This window comes from Phalacrocorax carbo, chromosome 8, assembly GCF_963921805.1.
Source record: "Phalacrocorax carbo chromosome 8, bPhaCar2.1, whole genome shotgun sequence".
Lineage (NCBI taxonomy): Eukaryota > Metazoa > Chordata > Aves > Suliformes > Phalacrocoracidae > Phalacrocorax > Phalacrocorax carbo.
In genome coordinates this window covers 15,097,476-15,121,751 of record NC_087520.1, presented here as the reverse complement: position 1 = coordinate 15,121,751, position 24,276 = coordinate 15,097,476, and the positions used below count along the sequence as shown (strand labels likewise).

Sequence of the window (24,276 nt, the reverse complement as noted above, 5' to 3'; positions counted from 1 at the left end):
AAAAAGCTTATCCTTTCTAAATTAAATCACACAGATATTACAGGCTAGTCAGTTTACTGCAATTTAAAAGAAATGGCAAAGCTCATTATGTTAATTTTTTTAATTCAATGAGAAAGCAAAACGTAGCAGGCAACATGCACAACTATGCTACTTATATCACAACTTCAGTAAACAGGCAATAAAACACAAAAGCTCACCACCCCCCCACAAGTGCCTACTGTACAGAAAGCCCTCTTAAGATTCACTCCTACAATGCAGTTAAGTAGAAGATTTCAGAAAAGGATGCACAAAAAACATTTAGCAGACTTAACAATTTGATTAAACAGAGTCCTGAGAGTTTTAACAAATGTTCAACAGCATACGCATAACATTTACAACAAGAAAGAAGAAAGGCACCTGGAGACATCTGACACTGGGCATGCTCTGCAGGCATCTCAGTGCGCACATGCTCTCTACCAGGTTGGAGCAGCCTAGCCACAAAGACCTTGGCACAGAACACTGCAGGGTGACAAAAAGGAAGGAAGAGAAGAAGCAGTTAGATGCCACAACAAATCACTCAAGGCAGGCAACTCATTAGTATGTTAACGTGGATACTTATCTATGTTATTTCTACATTAAGCACAAGGTTAGCAGCCAAGGGTAAAATAACAACTGAAGATCCTTTTCAGAAAATAAGCCATCCATCCCTCTGTCCTATCAAGGATAACGAGCTGATTTTCTTCATTTGCAACCGCTTGCCTTTAGTGCCCAGCTGAACATTTCAACTTACTACCAGCAGTATCAGAGCTGTTACAGTTTGGGTCCATCAGTTCAGCAACGCATCCACATGTTGCTACTGACAAAAGAAGTTCTGTTGCAGTGGGGGAAGGTGCTTTACTCAGCAAACCGGCCTGGACATAGTTGCTAGCGAGGTTTTTGCCTCTGCAGTCACCCTTGGGGAACAGAAGCACAGGAGCTTTTCATTAGGGTGACAAGTCTTTAGAATACAACCTGGAGGCGCTTCAGTCATTAAGGTTTGGCACCCTGTACTGTCTCAACTTTCTCAAACAATTTGTGCTTATTTATTCCAACAGCAGAGCCAACATTAACTTCTGAGGTTACAGTCTATGTGCTGGGACACTGACAACCAAAAAATGTAAGTACTTTTTAGAGAGGAATGACACCTAGCTACGTTCAAATTGCAAGACCAAGTTCTGCTTACTCAATATGCATGGTACCCTGATTAAATGGGTTATTGGGGAAAAACATTTGTATCATCAGTTGAGGGTATCCTAAAGCCAAAGTATACCCTATGTTTATTACTCATACCACCACCCAAGCCAAAAAGAACCAAGCTTAACTACCAGACTCCACATTGCTGACACTAGTAGTTAGGAAAAGGTAGGAAATCCTTTTTGCTTCTTTTCTGAAGCTGGAGAAATTTAATGAGACAGACTCCCCAAACCTTTTATAGCTCCATGGTATTATTTCACCATACCTTTTAAGGACATAATAGTACATACACTGTTTTACCATCAGATACAGTTGGGAAAAGGATTCAGTTCCTCACTATCGATGAGTGCACAAACCCAGCTCTAAAATTTGGCACAGACTTAGTTTTCACTATTTCTCACACAGGCTTCCAATTTAGTTATAACACACACTAAATCTTTAAAACAAAAATCCCACACGGATCAAAGTTTAAAGCGGAATAACCAGAGGTGGAGGCTCAGGGAAAGTGGTTACTGTGCTGGGAAGCAGGGAGCCTAGAGCACCTGAAGAGGTTAAAAAAATCTTTTTTTTTAATTTCATATCTTATTAATAAAACAAAAGAAAGCCTCTATTTTCGTCTCCATGCTAAGGAGAGAAATTAAACCAAAAACAGAAGAACAACACTAGCATAACCAAAATACACTGGAATTCTCTCTCCACTTATCAAGCAGGAAGGTTGCAGTTCCATATGGATGTCTTATATTACACAGCTGTCACGAGTGGGTGCATAGACCTTACATACAGAGGTAAAAATAAATTTATGCACTATTGTATTATTCTTCCTGCAATATAAAAATAAATCAGTTTTCTATTATTAAAAGTTTCTTATTACCATTTAGAGAAATGTGAGTTTTCACTTAGCTATCAAGTAATTAATCCAGTATATCTACAATTACATTGCAATAATTTACTTCAACGGATCCTCACACAAACACTTCCAATTTAGTTCTCAGATAGTCAACCAGTGATGCTGGGGAAACTACCTTAATTTCAACAAGACACCGAAAAAAAAAGATTGTTTTATATTTCTAAAGATAAGATGTACAGTTCAAACCCACTGATCATTATATTAAAGATGCAGAATCTTATATAGACCATTTACAGCTCTGCTTCAAAACAAGCATATATAATTCAAGAAACTTCTTTTCTAATCTATTTCATTATTTAATCCTATTTGGCACAATACCTGAATGGCACAGCTCTGAAACACTAAAATTCAGTGCACCACTGCAGGTGTTTATTAAAGCCCAAATAAATTTTTGCATTTTTAACACGCAAGCCCAGTAAAAGTTTTAGTTCTGCTCAGATCACTTAGCAGAAGTCATTGATCAAGAAACACAACAAATTTCTCTCCTAAGATTTTCAGATAAGATCTACAACACTCTGCATATAATGAATCTACACCTACAGGAATCCACAAATTATAAGCTAAAAATCACTGGTTTAGGTTATTAGACTGTGTTTTCTTTTAGCAACTACTCTAGCTGAATAAGCTGAATATTAAGAACTTAAGAGAAACATGGGTAAATTGGGAAGAATTTTTAAATTTATTTCAAAATAACATTAGACACAGAGGCCATTTCCATGCCAAGTTTAAGCACACAAAAACGTTTCTCAGTATTACGAAACCCTGAATAAAAGGATTTATAAAAATCACTGGATACTTAGCTGTAGCAATGATATTGCATAATACTACAAATTAAATATTGCATTCTACTTCACACTAAAACAGTAATGTGCAAATATTTGTGTGTTTCATTGACATGTTATTTCTTGTCCCTGCTTGCATAGGAACTGTCATGAGTAAAAACATAATAGTGGACTAAAGATTTAATTTCTGCATAACAAGAACCTGAACTTATGCCTCCACTTTCCACTCACCTTTCATCAGGCTCCCAGGGAGCTGCAGCACTAGTTAATACAGTTTGGGAATGGGGAAATGACACTGGTCATAATATTAAATGTACATACAAACCAGCATCAAGACCAGAACCACACAGGTTAAGATAAGGCCAATCAAAACTCAAATTTTAAGGAACAAACTAATTTGCAGCGCAACTCACATTAAGATAGCTGTGTGTTCATCTGAATGCACTACTTGCAGAGGAGGAGCTAGCAGATGAAAGAGGGGGTTACAGCTTCATGGCAAGGAGTGAATGATGCTGAAAGAATAAAGACAAATAGAGAAACCCTCGTTGGATCTTTTAGATGCCCTGTGTTTGAAAAAATTCATTCATTAGCTTTATTATTAATGCTTTGTTTTAATGCTACACACAAAGAGCTGCCTCGGTGGTCCAGCCTGAGGAATTACATTTCAATATTTAGATTTTGATCTTAAATCTCAGATTTAAGAAGCCTATGCAAATGCTTGCATTTGTATTCAACACTAAATTCTCAGTAGTATCAGTAAAAAAAAAGAATATGCTTCAACATCTTTACAGGTCAGATGCTAAGAACTTCTTATATTTATGGTAAAGCATGCACAGAGTTCTTCCAATAAGTCAACTTTGTAGGTGATGACCTTTAGGGTAGAGGCACCAAAAAAAGTCTATCAGCCTCTGAACAATCCAAAGTTTTCATTCACTTTGGACTTCTCATTGGTGTACAGTGCTGCTATTTTGTTTAAGCACTGTCCAGAAACCTTCCATTTCCATGCATTTGAAATTAAGAGTTACATTCAAACAGAAATCCTCACACTTTCTTACCCCTTAAAAAAAAATTCCCCCATTTATCCTATAAAGCCTACTAAATTGCTCAAGAAATGAATATGGACTATAGCCTGTGTTCCTGATGGAACTAGTATACCTTTGATATCCAGTGATGGAAATACTGCAATGTCCTAACTAAAAATGACAGCATATGCATAACCATGCCTTACTGCTGGAAGTTTTATAAAGTATTAAAATTATGACCTCAGAATTTTTCATCACATGAATTTTATTTATACAAGTTAATTAAGGAATCAAATTTATTTGTATGTTTACAGTTTGGGAAACACTGTTCTGAAGGCAAAAATATCCTTGGCTTTGAAAATCAGTTTCTAGACAGAGTCCAAAAAAGATTGGCAAGGGGAGGTATTTCAGAATTTCAAAGAAAAATCCAGTAAGACAAATGAGGGAGCTAATTTACTCCATTTTTTCAAGGAGCATGACTAATTATATTAATTTACTCCTCCTGCAACAACTTTTTTCTCATGCAGTTTATTGCAAAATGAAATTCATCATAAGAAGCTAACACATCTTTCAAGTTTGCAAATCCTAAGGTCTGGAATGCTTTTTTCAACTTTCTCATGACAACAAACGAGCTCCTCAGTATGGTTAGTTCATGTTCTGGATGTCCACAGGGCTACGAACATAGATTCAGACTGGCAAAAAAGGTACAACCAAAGAATTTCAACCTTCATTCTGAATTCTCTTCAGGTTTTTCGCTACAAGAAACTCACATGCTATACCACACTGCTAATTTACTGTTTAGTTTACTTTAACCTAGGCCTGGACCAACAGAACTGATACATCTTTATTTCCATTAACACTTAATATTGATAAATCCATGGGGTAACTGCTGTTACTTAAAACCCTCTCCATGGATGGGAAGGACAGGCACATCCCCCGGTAGATCAGATTTAATGCTACGAAAAGGGGTACTCTGAAAAGGAAACTTAAACATAGTATGACTGTTCATGAAAGCTGTATGTTCCCAAGTCAAATTTAATATCAAGCTCAGGTCTTAGTTTCTCAAAAACCAGCATTAACCACAATAAAATATAAAAATATATAAAGCTGTAACATTGTTCAAAGGCCTTCAGTATTATTTTACACTTGGCAGGGAATAGTTGCCAACTACTCTATCACCTTTTTTGCCAGCTGGGATATCATCCAGATCTTACCTGGTATTTTTACCTTAAGTGATATATTCAAAACAGTGACAAGCAGAACAGTGTTCAACCAACTATGTATCCGTACAAGTCATCTGAATATTTGCAAGAGGTGGAAAAGTAAAAATGTCAAAATATAGTCTTAAGTGTGAATACTTCATTGGAAATAAAGTGTGGGGGCATGCATGTAACAAATACGCGTGTTCCACAAGCGACAGCCTGGCTTGGCATGATAGCACATTCATTACGCTGCACATTTTGGCACAACACTGAATATCTTTGCTGAGGTATTTGAAAACAAAGAAACAATTTACATCAGACCAACAGTAGTACTTTGTGCTCTTCCTATTTTCATTTCAAAACCAAGTTGTCCCTTGAGAGATGCAGTGTATTCACATGCTCCATACAAGTTTGTTGGAATCGGTGCCATCACATCACTACCTTTTCCACATCCAAAATGCAATCTCACATCCAGTCTTGAGTGTCTGATTTGGAAGGCTGTTTGAGTACCATTCATACCATACATTTCCAAAATCCATGGAGTTTTATATATGTATTCAAGCATTCTGCTTTGATTTAAGAACAGCTACATTCTTAGGTCAAGAAAGTTATCTTAAATGTAATTTACTCTTGCATTTCTGCCCTTCGACAAACTACAAATGCAAAAGTTAATTTCTCAAAAGTAAGTGTCCACAGAGTAGTAAACTCATTTTGACTTGTGAAATGGTTTTGATTATTCCTTTGTTATTATCAGATCATTCTAAAAAAAAAGTAACCAGTAGCGAAGTCACACTTCCATTAGAAAAAAAACTGTTCAGCTACGTGATTGCCATTCAAAATAAAAATCATTCAATGTTACAACCTTCCAAAAGCCGTTCAGGATCTGCACGTAAGCTTCTTGCATTTGGGGAAAAATACTAAGTGAGGAATCAGGAAATTTAAAGCAAGACAAGGGAAAATAATTTATCAGATAAATTCTCCTTATTACCACACCGCTCTTCTAGAAAGGACAATGAATTCACAGAAGGGTGATCGATAACGCAGTCCCACTCTGCTCCTGAAGATCAAAGTATGCGTTTGCTACAACAAAATGAATGCTACAAAAGGAATATGGGTTCAGTGGAGAAAAGATTAAACGCTTTCTTTGAATATAACAACAATCTTACTCCATTACAATTTATTCATCAGAATAAGCCTCATGAGATGCAGTATCTCATTTTCAGGAAGATATAAAAGACTAGGAAGAAAATCCTAGCAAGTTTACTTAAGTCACATTGAATGTTAACTGAAGTCATCTACATTTTCCAAAACACACAGTATTTAAATTAACCCTTGCTTCCTTCATGTACATGCATCCCAATTTCCGCGGTTTCAAAACTCCAGAAGTGTGATATTCCCTTCTGCATTAACATATCCTATGGCCATTTCAGGAGGAAAATGGCTTTCCTACGCTCTTACACAGCAGGAACAGAGGTGTTAGACATCTACAGACAGTAGCATACCTGCTCACAGTAAATCATAACGGGAGTGGAGAGAAGAGAAACAGTGAAAAGAGAGCTAGCACTGCCAATTGCAATAGTAGAAACTTTGAGTGAATAAGTTAAACACTTAAAAATGTGGCTGAAATTTGTCTAAAATGTTAAAAGTTGTCTTAGACTCTTTTCTGTGTTACGTTTTCAAGGACAAGGCCTAACATAATCTGAAAACAATAACCCATCTAAAAATCTAGTGTACACAAGGCAGCATGCACTTGAACTTGAAGAGTTTAAATGCATATGACATCTAGGCTCAGTACATAATGAAATGCTAGCTTCACAGTCAGGGTTTGTACATCAAATGCTGCAGAGGAGTATTTACATAGCCTTTGATAGCTGACTTACATTTTACTTTTGAAATATAAGATTTAAAACCTGGGCAAGAACTAAGCCTCCAATCTGCATATACTTGCACTCAAGTTCAACTTAGCTTTACTACTGCCTTTGATAGGACTGTCATGTTTCAAAAGGTTAAGCAATATTAAATATCATAACATCAGGGATCTTAATCAGCAGGAGTACACATTTATGCTTCCTCTTTTCGCCCCCTCAGTGTATTTTAAATTATTTCCTCTTTTCAGTTTTCATCATTAAAGATGCCAAGTTCACTTCTGCCTCCCCATTCTCTCATTTTAGAAGGCGGCACACCCTGAACAGCAAATATTCCACAGGAAGATGTTATTTTGCAGTGTTCACTCCAAGGTGAGTCTGACTGGCATGTGGGACAAACTCAATTTGATATTAGACGAGACTGCAAGAAATGTGTCAGACTAAGGTTAATGCGTATTTCCCTTAGATTTTCCCTCAGATTTTTTTTAAAGAACTATACTAAAAAGCATGCCCAAGACTTCTCCACCCTGACCAAATAAAATTCAAGTACTCAATAAATCAAACCAGAAAACAACAGTACCCTGTGCACAATTCATTATGTATCAATCAATTAAATTCAAGTACAATTCTTGCACAAAATATCACGCCAGCAAAACAAACACAGAGCTAGAACAATACATGAGATCAACAGCACCTACAAGAGTTTCTTCTACGGTAGATTAAATATTGAGGCCTTAACATTCGCTTTAATAGGTGTCTACAAAAGAGAACACTCAAGCGGCTTAGTGTTATTGCTATTAATATCAAAAAGAAGTGAGGAACACTGCTTCGTACTAACTTTAGAAATAAGTTGCCAAGTTCATTAAAGCACTAACTTACAATAAAGCTGGGTATTAGGAGAGGTGCAGGTCACCCATTCACACCAGATACTTAACTCACAACTGTATTTTCCTATCAGCCAGGGACCCAGCTTTCCTTCGTAATGCAAACACCTTCCAAACCTATCTTTAAGATAGCATGGTATAGCCTTTTGCAGTCATTTCCAAATCTCAGATGAATGTGACTCAAAATACAATCGTACTCCCCTACTCTGAAATAAACCCACTATAACTTTAAAGCTCCTCTTGAAAACCATGCCTTACAACTGGATCAACTATGCTTTGAAAACAGCTAGGAACAGAACATTGAAATCTCATGAAGGATTTAAAAGGCTGACTCCAAGTGCTGCCTACAACAGAATTTTAAATGGCACTTCAGGAGGATAAAGCTACTGGAATTTGTACTACAAACAGCTAGAGGAGTTCTCTAAATTTCTGATGAACTCAGAGAAGGTAGCTAGAAATCAGAGTGGATAGCTATTACTTTCCCAAACTCAACTGAGAAGTTCAACAAAGTCATTGGTAAGGCTGCTTTCCCCTGTCAGAAACAGGATTTTTAAACGTTTTGCTTAGTGACCCTGTACCTGTAGATACTGCTTTCCAGCTCCACAGAAGACAAGTACATACTGTATGTTCCTAGGTTCATTTTTCAGATTAGATCTGCGATTTCCTGATAAAGCGCACATGGATTTACTGAATATGCCATTTCTTACCCTAACCTCAGCAGCTAACTTGGTGTGTTCTAATACTTGAGGGACATTAAGCAGTTAAAGCAAGATACTGAATTTGCAGACAAACTCATCTAAGCAGAAGCAGCAAGATATAGTACAGGGTGACTTCTTACCTGAAACTTTGTTTCTGGGCTTCAGATCCACCAATCCAGAATGAAAGGGGATTCGAATGGGTTTTCCTTCTCAGACTTGTCTGTTAAAAGAGAGCAGCCAATCATCTTCAGCTTGGTGTACCTACTTCTTTCTTGAACGAAATCCCAATTACGTACTCCTAATGCTGTTAGAGAGACAAGGCAGCCTAGACACCTTACCAGTCCAGTAATGACTACATTAGTGGGGTCATTGGATTGGTGGATCTAAGACAAAGAAATGGCTGTACAGACAAGAAACTGCTCTTTCCCCTGCCCTGAATCACCCAATCCACAAGTGTTTTGGGGCTACAGCTCACTTTGCAAAGATGAGGGAAGATGAAGAAGAAACTACAAGGCAAATAACGAAGCCAATGCTAAGGCTTCAACCACCAGCTTACACCTCACACGCCTGCTCTGTGAACTGCCAGAATGGTAACACACAGGTTCTCAAAACAGTCCAATACAGTTCTCCTAATTGGCCGTATACATGCTCTGAAGCATTTTATTGCAATGATTATTTCCCTGTTTCCAGACTCAGAATGATCCAACTTGCCTTACGTATCTGCAGCACAAAGATGGATTCTTCAAGACACTTATCTGAATGACAGCAAAGAATTCAGTGAATTTTCAGTATCACTGTGTCTCTGGAAAACAATCTAGAACTAGAAGAGAGTAAGCCAAGACATGCCACTCCTAAGACAAGAAGTCACCTCTTACTGAGCAAGATGATAAAAGGCCTTCATCCAGTACTTTCAGCAGTACATTTAGAGTGTGACTAATTTAAAGCAGCTTTAACAATAACACTTAAGAGAAGACTGAGTCTGCAGAAAGCCTATACTATGTCTAACAGAAAGAGTACCCTAGAAGGCTCAGACTGCGCACCTTCCAGTCAGATATTAAAAAAGTTTGAGATATGGCCTACAAAATTTCCCCTAACAGCAGCCAGAAGCAACAGCAATGTCTTCTTGAACATAAAGCTGCAACACCCACAGAAGAGTATGCCACTGCTGTCTCTCACTCTTTCGTCTGCTCTCCAACCCGTCCAGAGCTCCGAACCAAGCATTCTTTAGCCTCCACAACTGTGCCCCACATCTCAAAGCACCAGCAGCTCAGGGAAGGGTGGGAGAAACTGCCACTGTTCACAGCTGTGCCAAGAAACTGTGTTGATGAGGACAGCCATGTCCCTGACTGCCCAGAGCTACCCAAAGAAAGGAGCACCTTCATCGTGGGGTGATTTTCCGCTTTTCTACCACTAGTAAAGCAATAGTCAACTATATGGTGACATTTCAAGGACAAAGCAGCTCTGTGAGCCTGATATTGTGTCCAATCTAGGATTTTTAAGGCTGCCAAGTAAAGTGATAAGATGTCAAGGCATATGACTCAGAATTTTGAGAGTACAACATAGCTCGGTAAGAAGCCAGCTATCAAAATTACATAAATGTACTGATTTGCTAAGTCATAACAGAGCCAGCAGGGTGTTGGAAGGAGAGGCACTTCACCACGAAGGCATTCCTTATGTCTTTGCAAGTGTTACAGCACAGGTCTGATTTTTGTCTAGAGAAGTACTGGTGGAATGGAGACAGCCTGAATATAAAGTTCCCCTGGCTAGTCCTTTGCTGCCCAAATAGAACGGCCTAAAAGATTCTCTATCAAATACAAGCTGTAATTGTACCTCAAATTTTGCAACAGATTCTGAGTACAGATTTTCAAAAAGCTGTATGTATTTTTGTCTGAAATCTTTAAATTGGCATGACTGAAAAGGAGGCAAGGTTTGAACAAGGTATCACCATGCAAGGCATCCTAATGCCTCAAAAAGCCAAAGAAGGCCAGCTGTCACAACTTCTTTTGGAACAAAATGTATTCATGAACTCCTCAACAGGATGAAACTCAGAACACAGCCCCACAACTTGTAACACTGAATATATAGTTGTGTTTTTCCTCCAAGTCGATGAACAAAACAAAATCTTGTAGCATTGCCACAACTAAAGATTGATCTGAAAAGCTTTTTTTACCAGTTTACCAGAAAGCATATCAGTCCCTATTCCTGGCAAGCAGGTACCTACCTACATCTTACACATTTCTGCCTGTATTTGTACAAAAAAATGGGTCCAGGAAGCTGAACTACTCTTTGATCCCCAATAAAAACATTCTTTTCCTGGGGCAGAAGTAGAGGGATGCAAGTCCTGAGGGGACCTGGATTAACAACGCCATAAAGAAAGAGCACGCCTTCAAATGCTCCCGTTGTAAATTTAGCCTGCATGATAAGCAAATTAAGTTTCCAGAAAGAGTCAGAGCTTTTTTGTTCTTAAAATACGAAAGGCATTGAGTTATTTTTCATTATCTGGTCTTGGTTGTGCACTACTCATACCAGGAAATGTGTGGAAGTAGTACAGGCAAATGGAGTAGGCTGTCAGATGTCACGCCACTGAGGTCATAAACACACCGATAAACTGGGGAAGGAAGGGATTTTCCAGAAAAAAGTGGATTTTCTGTGAATAATTAAGTACTATCAATACTACAAAAAATCGAATCGAGAAATCAGATTATAGAACAACATAAACAGTGGCATTAGTATAAAGAAGACAGTGCCAGAGAAAAAAACCTAGAACATAAGTATTGTTATTAATCAGCATTAGTTTGAACAACTCTAAATATTCTCATTTGCCTTCAATTTATTTTTCTCCCTTGCAACAAAAGAATTACTTGTAACAGAGCAGCCCTCTTATAACCATGGTCTCTTATTGTCTCCCACACATCATTCTTCTCACATTGGCACATTTGCTGCAACATCCATTTCATTTTAAGCCCATCAGCAATCTCACTTTGCACGCGGCTGCACAAGCAGTCAAACCAGCACAGGAAGATGAAACTGAAAATGCCAAAGAAACAGTGACCTCAACTCCGCAGCAATAAAATGTAACGCATCAGAAGACATACATCCAAGTTGATATAACAGGTAGTGAAGGTGTTTTAGAAAACACACGATATGAAAAGGTACACCCATCCTTCAAGAAACGTTCCCAAGTCTCTCTAAGGCTACAATTCATAACAAGGCAGTTTGTCTCCTGAGATGCTACTGCAATGCTTATGGGTGACCCACATTTTTAGCAACATTCAACAACTCTGCCTAAGGGATACAGTCAGCACGGTCTGAAATGCAGAAATGGCATACACATGCTTTACAACTTTTTAAAGGAGCAACCCAATAACACTTCAGAGAGGACAGCTGGTGCACATACCAGCATGCCCACAGAGATGGGATATCATTCCACGGCGACACCTGGACACTGGATTTATGAGCACAATTCAGGACCTCCCGGTCCCAAGCCAGAGCTCACAGGCAACTCATCACCCTGAAAACTACCCAGCAGTGCTCACGGGCACAGGAAGCTGTACACATGTTTCAGGCAGAAAGGGAACTTTTCTGCTGCATCTTACTCGCTCAGCGTTGCTGCAAAGGTTGAAAAATTTAGTAATGTTAGAAAATTTAACTGCATTGTGAGGCGAAAAAGAGTCTCTGAATCGTGGACGAGATTTAAAAAGCCTTTGGTGAAACACCAGCATTTAGTCTCCCCAAGAAACTAACATTTTTCTATTAAGAACTAAAAGCAATTTATTTTCAGAACTTTCCCTACAAATGGAGCATCTGCAGTTTTCCTTCACCTGTATAAGCTGTTGGCTGTGGCCATAATGATCAGGTAATTTTTTTACTTTGTAACCTCTTCCGCATCTTTGTATTCTTCTTCCCTTCACCACCCCATTTCCCCTCTCAGTCTATTGTTCCATCAAACCCTTCCGAAAAGATACAGCTTTCCACACTTCTTTGTCCACTTCCCTCATTTCATCATCACTCTGCTGGCTCTGAATTTGGTTGTCTTGCTCCAATTAATTTTCTTAAGCTCTTTCTTTCCATTTTCTGCACTGCTGCCAAAGTCACAGCAATCTATTCTCTATGTTTGCATCCTGCCTCTTACAGGCACCCTCCAGAATGTGACTGTCACTGATAGCCTGTGCAGCAGCAGCACAGATCTTGCATTCCCCTGCCCCAAAGGATCATCTGTGACTTCCCAACAACCACCTAACCACCACCTTGTTACATACCTGCTCTAGCCATTCCCTCCCCCCCATGCATGAAACCATCCAGCACATCATCAACTGCATGCTTAAACATCTGACATGCAGCTCTCTAATTTAGCTACTGAAGATAGAAAAGAGAGATAACTGCAAAGCAAGTAGATTGTTATCCTACTGAAGAAAGCACAACTAGTTTACACACAGGTTTACAAATGTCTTACTAACTCTCCATCTACTCCCAGCCTTTGATGAAGAACCAGTCACATTTTAGCTAGAACAGTACCTCCTTTGTTTCAGATGCAAATATGATTATTGCCTATTCCCTCTGTATCTCTACTGCTACAGAAGTAGACTCTTTGAAGGAGTCCTCTAAGAACACATGGGAAAAAAATCACAAAAATGTAACTGCCTGCTCCGCTTGCAATGACTAAGACAGAGAGGGAAGAAAAAAGCCAGAACGTTATAGCCTGAGATACATACAGCAGCTGTATTTTAGTTTCCAAACAGAATGCTAAGATTTATTTTGCACTGTAAAGCGTTAGTCTGGGGGCACAGCCATCTCCAGTTGCAGTAACCCAAGGAACTTCAGGTACTGCTGGCACAACTTAGAGAAGTTGCTATTGGCAGGGCATGCCTACATGAAATACTTTATTCTGAGATTGTTACCTTTTGAATTTGAAGACCTTCAGCTCACAAGAACAATCAAAGTTCTGCCAGGAGAAACTGGAAGACTTTTGGCAAGATATTCAATTATAGTTCTTCATTTATTATTTACAGAGGCACTTAAACACTGGACACTTATGAGAGACAGAGAGAGACTTTCTAGACAGTGAAGGTAGTATATCAGGAAGAATATTTTTCCATGTACATAACTAAGATAGAATTGATAATTCAATGTAAACAAGTGCTTGATGGTTTTATTCCTAGGCATGGTCTTTCCGTAACCCTTTCAGTTACTACCACGGAGCAGTGTTATATTGAATTTAAACTGCCAACTCTGCAGCAGGGGGATTTGTGTTTGGAGAACAGCACGCGCATCAAGGACACAGTGGAAAGGCAGATGATTATAAAAGCTCAGTAAGTGAGAGAATTTACACACAGCTTCCGGCTTCGGTAACCATGTTCCATAGGTGTCTGGTGGGTACAACAGACTGGGAGTAATAGAACTGGTTTGGGGGATTTTTTTTTTGTTTGTTTTTTTAATACTATCTGCATCTTATGCTGCATGTCGTTCACTCCATAAACACACAACTTTTTAACCTGTATAAAAAACATACTTGCCACACTTATGTATCCTTTTAGAAACATTTTAATACAAACTGAGGAGCTAATTACCCCCTAACTCTGAAAGTCTGCTGGTAAAACAAAAGTATGGTTCAGCTAAGATTTCTGAGAAAATGAAAGACAAAGCTTTTAGCAGGTATCGAAGACAAATACGTATACAGGTTTGATGCAACTGAACAATACAGATTGTACACAGAACTTAGTCTGCTCGTAAAAAAAAACCAACCTATTTCGCAAAGCATTGTTGATGGTCCTTCACCTTACAAAAGAGGAAAGTTTGATTCTTTAAAAGAGCAAAGAGGTTACAGTTATCTAATTTCACAGAGAAAATCAAAACCTGGGGAAGAAAGAGCCCTTTCAATCGTTTTGGCTAGCCCTCCATCTGTTCTGCATTAGTTCCTTACCACTTATTTTCTAATAGTTTGCCCACTCACGCAAAGCATTTAACTGAGACAGCCTAAGTATGAAGGTATATAAACCAAAAACAACCCCGTCAGATCCATTGTTAGCCCAAATCTGGACCTCCCACAGCCAAGCCAAGTTAAACTTTGAGGCCTCATGAAATCACCTCTACGCAATGGGTGGGTATCTTGCCCGTAGAGGTAGATACCATCTGCAAATGAAAGCCATGAAATGTCATCACAAAATCAATTGCTCACCGCCATTAAAACAACTAGATACACAATTTACAAACTAGAACAGGACATGCAAAGCCTTAAAGCTGCCCTAAAAGATACAGCGACTTCAGAACACTTGCTAAAACTTTATACAGCAAATGGAAGTTGTCACTCTGAAACCTTAAAATATTTTTCTTAGATTCCAGCTTTAAAAATAGAACAGTATTATTTCCATGACTGATTTTTCTTTAAATAAATGCAAATGATCTATCCAGTGAAGGCACAGTTGAGGGCTAGGACATCATGTTCTGAAACTTCCACGCAATTAACATGTTGACACATTATCTCCTGTTTATCAGCCACTCAGAATTATACTGTATTTGCTCCTCAGAACCTTTGCATAATACATTTGCTCCTGTATTTACTATAGATTCATCCTTGGCATTGGAGGGGAGTGATCGTGTACCCAAAGCACACCAAAACCAATCTCCAGTATCAAAGAGAGGCATAAAACATCCTGCTTTTAGTAAACAATAATACTCTTAAAAAGAAAAGCAGCCCACTAAGTCTGACACGCTAAGATGATCCCTGGCTTAGGGGTGTTTGCCACCAGCATTAACAGCCGATACAAGAGTTAGCATATAATACTGAAATCACTGACTGAAGACTCTGTCAATACAGCTTCTGCTTTGTGTATTTAAACAAACCTTCCAGAGATTCTTATCTTGCACAACACACAAGAAGGCAAAACCTTCGAGCCATGTCTTCACTTAGGAACGACTTTCAATGATTTTAGTGAAACATTTACACTCAAACATAAGGGTTTCTATGCAAGCTTTCCCTAAGGTTGAAATTAAATTCAGCTACCAACTACATTTTAGAGTACCATTTTGTACTGGAAGCTACAGAATTAATTGCCTGTTGTATTAAAATTTTATATTTATTAATTTATTGTGAAAGATAAAATTCTTTCTTAAACCTCCTACTACATAATAAAAATCTTAATAACCCATCAACGTTTGCACTGATTATCACATTTCCCAGGTCTGACTGCAAACAGAGGGTACAACAGTTATCAGCAAAGGCTACATTTGCTCCCACCTGCTAACATATTTGGCCCCAAATAGAAGAGACTTCTGAAACGGGAGAGAATTTACAAAAAGACAAGCAGGAAAGTTGAGCAAGGCAAGCATACCTTCCAGCCTCAAACGCTATTTTAGCACCTCCCATAACCCCAGGCTGAGGAGTATTAGTAACTCTCTGTTCCAGGTAGGAAAAAAAAAAAAAGCCACTAGAACTCACTTTAGACCTCAGAAATTTAGCAGACATCTTTTCTGTAGGAAATACGTCCTGAAACGGATACCCGCACAGCTGCCCCCAGCTTTTATCCTCGATGCTGCAGTCCACTAACACGGAAACAGTTCTGATGTCATCCACGCTTCAGTGCAAGATCACCAAATCGATAGGGATCAGGGAAGGAGGCTTGCTAAGAACAGCTTTTAAGCTCCTGGCCTCAGTGATCAGAGACAAATACAGAACGAATTGCAAGGGGTTTTTTGGGTTTTGGTGTGTTGTTTTTTTTTTTATTTTCTGCTTCTTGAGAGCAGAAAACACTCAAAGAAAGTTTGTATTTTCCAGATCAGGTAGCTTAGCAAGAACTCTACTGGCTAAAATTCCCATCTAATGTCTCCACTGAGCCCAGCTCACCTTCGAAGTGCCTTAAAAACAAATTTTTGTGTTTTACCACTTAGTTCTGCAGTATTGCATGAAATTTTGTACGTGAAAGCATGTTACGCCCATGACAAATAAATGGGAAGATATTTACTGATTATTATTCTCTCTCAGCTCCTAAATTTTATTCATCCCTAGAGGCAATTAAAACTAGGGGCACCTAATACAGAGACCTAACGGCTACAGAGACCTAAGATTTGCTTGTATTGAAAAAAAAACCCTAAACTCCTCTTTCTATTGCTTCCATCTAGCCGCCTCTCCACTAACGCGAATTTAGCGGCGTAAGCATTAATTAGAGAGTGTAACGAATACGCCAATTAGGTCTAGTTAGGAAACACCGCGTTTGCCGGACCGCAGCTCCGGCCCGGTGCTGCCGCGGGAGGAGGGGGGCTGCCCCCAGCACCGACCCGAGCGACAGGGCTGCTGGAGGAGCCCCACGTCCTGGCGCTGGGACGCAGAACCCCCCGCCTCGGGGAGCCCCGGCCCGCCGGCCTCTCGCAGGGGCCACCGGGGGGGTCCGGCCGGAGAGAAGGGACTGGAGCCGGGGGGAGGCGGCGGGGCCTAAGCCCCGCACCGCCGGGGTGCTGCGGGGCATTTCGGTTTCGGTTTATGCAGCGTGCCCGCACCAGCGCGATTTTCCATGCCTCCCGCACCGGCTCTGCCTTCAGCAGGGGGCAAAGGGGGGGCCGCCGGCGGCGGGGGAGGAGAGGCTTTTTTTTTTTAACGCAACTAGAGGGCTCGCGGCGGCCCGGCCTGCGCGGGGAGGCCCGGCAGATGGGGGGGGGGGGGAGCGGCGGGAGGAGCGGAGCGGGGCGCGGCGTGGGCCGGGGGCGCCGCCGGCGGGGCGGGCCCGGGGCCGAGGGCGGCTTCGCCAGAGTCACCTTCGCGGCGTGGCGGCGGCCCCCGCAGGCCCGGGCGCGGCGGCGGGGCCTGCCGGCGGACGGGGGGTCGGCGGGGAGGGGGCTGGGCGGGAGGCGGGGGTGACTCACCATCAGCTCGATGGTCTTGTCCTCGATGACCGAGTCGGGCTCCATAGCGGCGGGCAGCTCCGCCGCGGCGCCCCGCCCGCCCCCGCCGCCTCCCCGCGCCCGCCAGGCCCCGCCGCCGCCGCTGCCGCTCGTCCGCCCGCCCCCCGCCGCGCACACGCACGCGCCGACGCACGCACGCTGCGTCCTCCCGGACGTCACGGCGCCCGGAAGAAGAGAAACGCCCGCCTCCAGCCGCGCCGTCTCTCAGTAACAGGCTACAGCTGCCGGCGTGCTCTGCGCGGGGCGTGCTGGGAGCGGCGGAGGTCTCCCGCCACCGGGAGGCCGCGGTGACCGACTGAACGGGGAGGGCCGGAAGGGGTCGGGGGACGACGGCGTCACCCCCTGGCGCGCGGGCCCTCTCCGCGGCCGCAGAGCCGACTGACGCGAGCCTGTCGGCCCGTTCTTGCGGCGCCTGTTTGCGGAGGAGGGGGCGGCGCAGGGTGCGGTGCGGGACCTCGGGGGGCCGGAGCCTCTGAGAGCCCAGCGCGCGCTCGGCTCCCGCCGCACCGCCTCAGCGTCCGTCTCCGCCCTCCCGGTATCCCGGCCGGCTCTGCCAAGTCACAGATTTCGATACACAACTTCATCCCGTTCGCAGTGAATCCATGCTGTCTCAGCCAGGTTCAATTTCCTAGTGCTGAACCCAGAGTTGGCTTAATTTCACTTTCATAGACCGAGGTAGGACGACCTACGACCCTAGGTACGTAGACCGAGGGAGGGCGAAACCCTGGGGCGGCCAGCTCCTAGGAGAACCCCTGCGTCAGCTGCGGAGCATCTCGCCGTCCTTCTGACACACCCAGAGAGAAAATCGGTGCTTGGTCGTTCTGCCGCAGCTGAGGACTGTTTTCTTGATTAAAAACTAGAAACACTTGGGTAAGAAGGAGAAGCCCAACATTTGCACGACCGAGTCAATGTCTCAGTAACATTTATATTAGGATCTACAAAGGGTAATGTTTTCATGAAGACCAGTACTTTGGTTGGGTTTGTAGCTATTGGCCGCAAACTGTTACAGCACCTCTGACTGAGTTTCTTGGTGGCAGAGCTGGGTGTTACCTGCCGACTCCCAAATGACAGCTAAAAAACCCAAGAGAAGTTGAAGTTGGGTACCTTGGGAAATAGGAAGCCTCCCTGCCTGAGCTCCAGCACGGCCACCGCATAACAGGGGAGGAGGCGTCGCTGCCTGGGACAGTGGTCTGAATTGGTCTGTAGGTTTATGCAGCGTATCAATCCCTGAGGTGGATAAGTCCCTGAGCGTATAAGTCCCTGAGGTGGGAGAATGGGGCTTCATTTGTTTAACAAACTAAAGCACCAACATTATTTTGATTTTACCTTTTTTCCCCATAAAACAGTGAATACACAGAAACTTGTTAGCATGATGGTTTTTAGAATTTCCAAACTATCAAGAGGTGATGTTTTTTTCCTAGTGTTTTTCTCCTTAAGTAGCATTAAGAAATGAAAACAGAACCCATGAAAAATGCCAGCTTCTGCAAACTGTGCTTAATTAGGAAAGCATTACGATACGCAGAATCACGTGCTGATTCTGCATGCTGCGCTGTTTATTTAATAAAGAATTTTATTTAACAAGTCCCATTCTGTCCAGTCAGGTGCCGCAGGACTTGCCTTGCTGGCATCACTTGGTCAGGCAATCAAGTCTCTGCTTTTAAGCGGAGTACCTATTTCTGCTTGCTTTGCTGCTCCAGCTGCTCAGCAGGCCAGCCCCATACCATGTGAAGATCCAACCCACCAGGGCTATACTGAAATGGGGTTATTTACTGAATGCTGACCAACAGCAGGCACAGCAGTTGGAAAATAAACAGATTGTCCTTGCCAGTGGAAACTTTCGGTCTTGTTTGGTGAAGACAGAGAGGGTCAAATACAAAAGCTTGAAAAGGAAATGTGCCATACTTGTGAGGAAACACTTGGCTAAGGTGGTGGCATTTCCATCTAGCTAATCTCAACCCTTCACAGCGAGCAGCTTTTTCAGCCTTCAGGGACTGTATCCTCCTGGCAGACTGTGGCATGCTGCCAGACTCTGCTACCACTGTCGTGGGGAGGCACAGAGCATCTGTGGGCTTAGGCTGCCGGCAGCCAGCTGGAATGAGCATCAGGTGGGATCACAGCATCAGCAACACTGAAAGCTCAGGTGCTTTGGGTGACCAAGGGCACACAGGCTGTGCTCTGATGACACAGCAGGGACCAAATGCATTTGTAGGCATTGACAATTGGAAGCAAAAATGTCATAAGCAGCAATCTGGTGTAACAGCACAGCACTAGCGACTCTTGTGCTTGCAAAGAAAATGGACTCGGTAGCGTCACACTAAGCATTTTTTCCCATTACCTGTTTAAATCTCTGCCAAATGGTTAAGAAACAGAATATGAACAAATGGAGATGGTACAAAGTCCTTTCTTACTGACAACACATCTGCTTTACAGGACATTTGTCTCAGCAGGAATGTATTTTATTAATTCGAAAATGCTTAAAAGAATACTTATAGTGAAGTCTACACTCTTTTCATAGCATTTAAAATGTAAAGAAAGAGTAGCAGGTCTCCCTCCTCATCAAACAACTGCTGCTGCTCAGAGTCTGGGGGTGAAACTTTGATGCATCCTGAAAGCTGCCACATTTACCTTGTTCTGGACAAAGCAAATGCCAAACATGCCATTGCCCCAAAGTCCCTCTAACTGGGACTACAAAGCCTGAACTCGCACACCAGTGCTAATATCAGCTTGGTCTGTGCAAGCACCTGCTGACCCTTAGTCAGACATGTTCCATTTCCATGTGAAAAAACATCCAATGACTTTTCTCGTCCAACCTGGGCACTCGGGCTGACAGCTGAGCTGAATTCCCTCCTCCTTCACATCACGACCTATAACAAAGGACTTACAGGTCAAATTATACCCCGTCCTTCACGTTGTGTAATGGCACCGACCTCGGCGAGCTCGCAAAGGTGTCACCAAGAACAAGGTGGGACAAAATCCAGCTTGCTTTTGCTCTCCCTCTTATCAGATGTTTGCTCTAGAGTTCAAACAAGGCAGCAGATAATTCTTTGTGACACCAAAGTAAAAAATCAGCATGTCAGTCTAAATATAATCAGGGAAAAGATTCACTAACCACCACAATACTATTTTATGTGGCGCTTTCCGAAGTACAGCTGTACAGTCAGGGTAGTTTTATGAATAGGGAAAGGAGTGCCCAGGACATAGAAAAAGATAAAAAAAGGGAAGGAGGGGGAAAGGGGGGTGGGGAAGAGAGAGAAGAAAGGGCAAAATTCCTCCAGTTATTTGAAGAAAGAGTAAATCTGTGGTCTCATTCTGGCAGTCTGAATGATTAATGCATGGCAACAACAGACATTTGCAGAAGCAGGCATCGGTCTTTGAAACGGGCACAAGCTGTCGGATGGAACCTGAGTTGCTGTAATCTGCTTTTAATCGTGTGGAAAAAGCAATTTCTATGATATAAATGAAAGAGAAGAGTGTTGAAAATAATTAAGCATTATAAAAAATCAAATTTTTTGCTTTAGTGCAGAACACCAAGAAGAGCAAGAGCAGGGGATATCGATCCTTATATCTGTAAATTAAGGTAAAATTGTTTCTGAGCAACTCATGACTTAAGAACTTGTGAGGACTGAGCGGTGCGTCTAAGGCAAGGTCTAATGGGATGGATGAAAAATCAGGTTTCTGATCAATTTATTCCGAGATAAAAACCCATTGGATTCTGATTAAGCCATGCACTGTATTCCCATGACTATGTGAACTGCATGACTGCAATAATTTGAGGAGCACGTCTCTGGGCGTGTGCACTGAATTCGGGTTGACACTGACGCTGTATCAGTAACTCCTCTGTGTGCATGTGTGCACAACCTTTTACAGACAGATCTGTCACCTGTCTGCACAGCAGCAAAGTAGGTACAAAGCTGGTCATTAAGCTCTCACGATGATGTTATTCAGGTGGAAGCACACCAGGGTGGTGGGGCAGTTTCAGCCTAAGAGGACTTGCTCTGCCAGTTTTCCTGCGAGGTTGAGGACAAGGGGGAAGTGGAAGAGGGAAAGCACCAGCACCAACAAACCAGAGATACCTCCACATTGTGCAACGGGGCAAGAATTAATTGAGGTTGATTTCATCCTCACCATAATGAAGCAAAAGTAATTGTGTGTTTAAAAAAAAAACCTGGAAAGCTTGTACTGTGGGTCCCAAGACCAGCACTTCTCCAGAAGCTGTAGGCATCCGAGTCACCATGTCCGCTTTGCAAGGGGGCGAGAAGCTGCCCCAATGAGCTGGGGATGTGCCGGGAGGCAGCCACATCCCAAACCATCAGCCCTGGGCTGGGACCTATACTGAAACTCAGCAATCATTTTAAGGCCATATTTCCTTACATTCATTGTGTGATGTACCGGATTCCTCTTTCAACAGATATTTTCCAGGAGAGACACATGGAGAGGGCAAACTGCGTCGGGACCAGGCAGGTGGCACAGGGGGAGCCCAGCAGGTAGCCATGTGGCTGGCCCCGGAGCCTGCCCAGCCCCACAGAGGATTTGCTCACTAATCCCCTCCAACCCCTCCTCCCATACAGGCAGGTCTGTCTGCAGGTCACGCTGGCACGGACCAGCACCCCAAAGTGCCTGGGGAGGATATTAGGACTGACACAACATAGAAATATTTCCCAGTTAGAACACAACTCAATTTTTTTCTCCTCAAATCTTTTCTGTATAAAGTTATTTATTTCTAAGCCTGTTTTAATCTTCTGCAATTTTTTTAGGCCTTAAATAGCCCAGTCAGATGGCAGTCATCCTGTCAGCTTGTCTCTTATTTCAGGGCCCCCCCTTGGTGTTAGACACCCACAGGACGAGGATAAAAGTGACCGGCCTGGGTGCCTAGCAGACAGGCTCCTCTGTACCCACAGGCAAGGACAGTCCCACTGGGATCCAGCAAGGCTGCAGACAGGTGAAGAAAAAAAAAAAAGAAACATGAGAGACAGGCAGTGGCAAAACGACACAATCTCTGGGATTTGCTATGGAGCCGGCAGGAGCTCGCTGCTCGGATCCTCCGGCAGCTCCGTGAGTATCCATTTCCCAAACTTCAGATGCCTTCCCAAAATCCCCAGCCTACCATAGTCTACTCACTAAAACCCTCCTCTTAGGATCTTATGATCATTTATTTGGCTGTTTGGATAAGGATCAGAGGTTACTCAATGGCCAGTAACGAGCTACAGCCCAAGAAAAGCAAGGGCAGATACATTTCAAATGCTCCTGCTGGAAAAATAATTATTGAATTTACAGCTGGTAGGAATAAGATATAAATAAACATTCTTCTTAAGGCAGGGATGACTGCACTTGAAGTATGAAAACATTTATTCTTCCTTCAGAGATATATTTTGTAGCCAAAATTGGGTGACACCAGGTTTGATGATTTTTTTAAAGATCTGGAAAAAACCTGAGCAGGTTCAGAAGGATTCTTACCCCTGCCCAGTAACAGATGCACTAACTCTGGCGCCACCCAAACGGAAGCAGCCAGTCCTTATCCAGCTCTGCCACGGCACCGAAAATAACGAGGTTAGGAGTGAGTGGGGCTCAAAATACCACTATGTGTAAATAAAGAAGAAAAAATATCAGTGCAAAGCCCCCACATCCTTGGGTGAAGGAGGAGGTGTCGCCTGCCATAGGACTACATGGGACACGGAGCAGCAAAACCCACATGGCTGTCCCAGGGCTGCTTCTCGCATGGCCACGGGGCTCACGAGGACATGGACATGGGGCTCATGGCACAGGCAGCACTGCTGCTGTGGGGCGATGGGGCACCCAATGCCCACAGAGCACACAGGGCTTGGTCGGGACCCACGTTCCCGACCAATCCAGCACCCCAGTTTTTCTTTCCTGTGGCTTTGTTCGTTTGATAAAGATTTGGAGATAAGGAAGAGAGAAAGGAAGAGGAAAAGCAGGTGCAGGCAGTGAGAGGGCTGCCAGCTGCGGTGCCTGGATTCTGTGACTCATGGCTGCAGCTCACCTTCTCCAGCAACACTCATGTTGTGCTGCTTCAGTTGACACATCCCACATGATAAAGCTGGACGTGATTTGTGGTCCAAAGATCAGAAAGCCCGAAGATCCCATTCCAAAGCGTGGTTTAACATCTGACCCTCTGCATCCTGCAGGTTCACTGCTTTCCTTCACACTCTTCCACAGACCCTCTTGTCTTCTACTCGTCCAGGTCAGACAAGTTGCACCGCTCCTCAGGTCTCCCAAAAAACCCAGAAACCATTCTCAGGTGTAAGAAAACAGCACATCGTTGCTCTTTTCATACACAGGCAGGTGAATCCAATAATATAAAAGCCCCCTTGTACGGCAGGACCTGGTCTTGAAAATGGAATACATTTCCTGTCACATGAAAACTACCAAAAAAAAAAGGTCAGCTCATACAATTCAGAAGGATATTTGCAAACTGGGTGTAGTTTAGACATTGTCAGTGTTTGATTATTAAGAATACAACCCCAAATTTTAATAAACCGTATTTGAAACCAGCTGGTTCACCAGAGCTGCCCAGTCCTGAGACTATTACATACTGTAGCACCCCTTTAACTGAGGTTTTTGACAACATTTCACTTTGTTCAAACAATTGCTTGCACTTCTGGGGTGGGAGCTGCGCTGCCCTGCACAGCACCTCCGAGGCCAGAGTTACCTGCAGCCCCTTGTGTGAGCTTGGTATGGGGAATCATGTGGCTCAGCGTCCCCCAGCCCCACTGCATGCATCCTTCCCTGCCAGAAACCCCATTGGCCTTGGCAGGGGGGCTGCCCCAGGCAGGCAGGCACCCCATGGCGATCCT

General features: G+C 42.8%; 1 protein-coding gene across 6 annotated transcripts in view; it reads right to left on the bottom strand.

Annotated features, from left to right (window-relative positions):
- Positions 1-17,556, bottom strand: part of FBXW11 (F-box and WD repeat domain containing 11) — a 76,353-nt gene extending 58,797 nt beyond the window's left edge. The window contains exons 1-4 of one of the 6 annotated variants that reach the window (XM_064458894.1): positions 17,426-17,556; positions 8,713-8,792; positions 3,315-3,413; positions 397-498 (exon numbers count right to left, since the gene is read on the bottom strand). In XM_064458894.1, coding sequence (XP_064314964.1) covers positions 397-447 — 51 coding nt within the window. In that variant the 5' untranslated portion in view covers positions 448-498; positions 3,315-3,413; positions 8,713-8,792; positions 17,426-17,556. The remainder of the gene's footprint in view (positions 1-396; positions 499-3,314; positions 3,414-8,712; positions 8,793-17,425) is intronic. The other 5 variants (XM_064458898.1, XM_064458895.1, XM_064458897.1 and 2 more) reach the window with 5 other exon arrangements.
- Between the last annotated feature and the right edge of the window lie 6,720 nt (positions 17,557-24,276).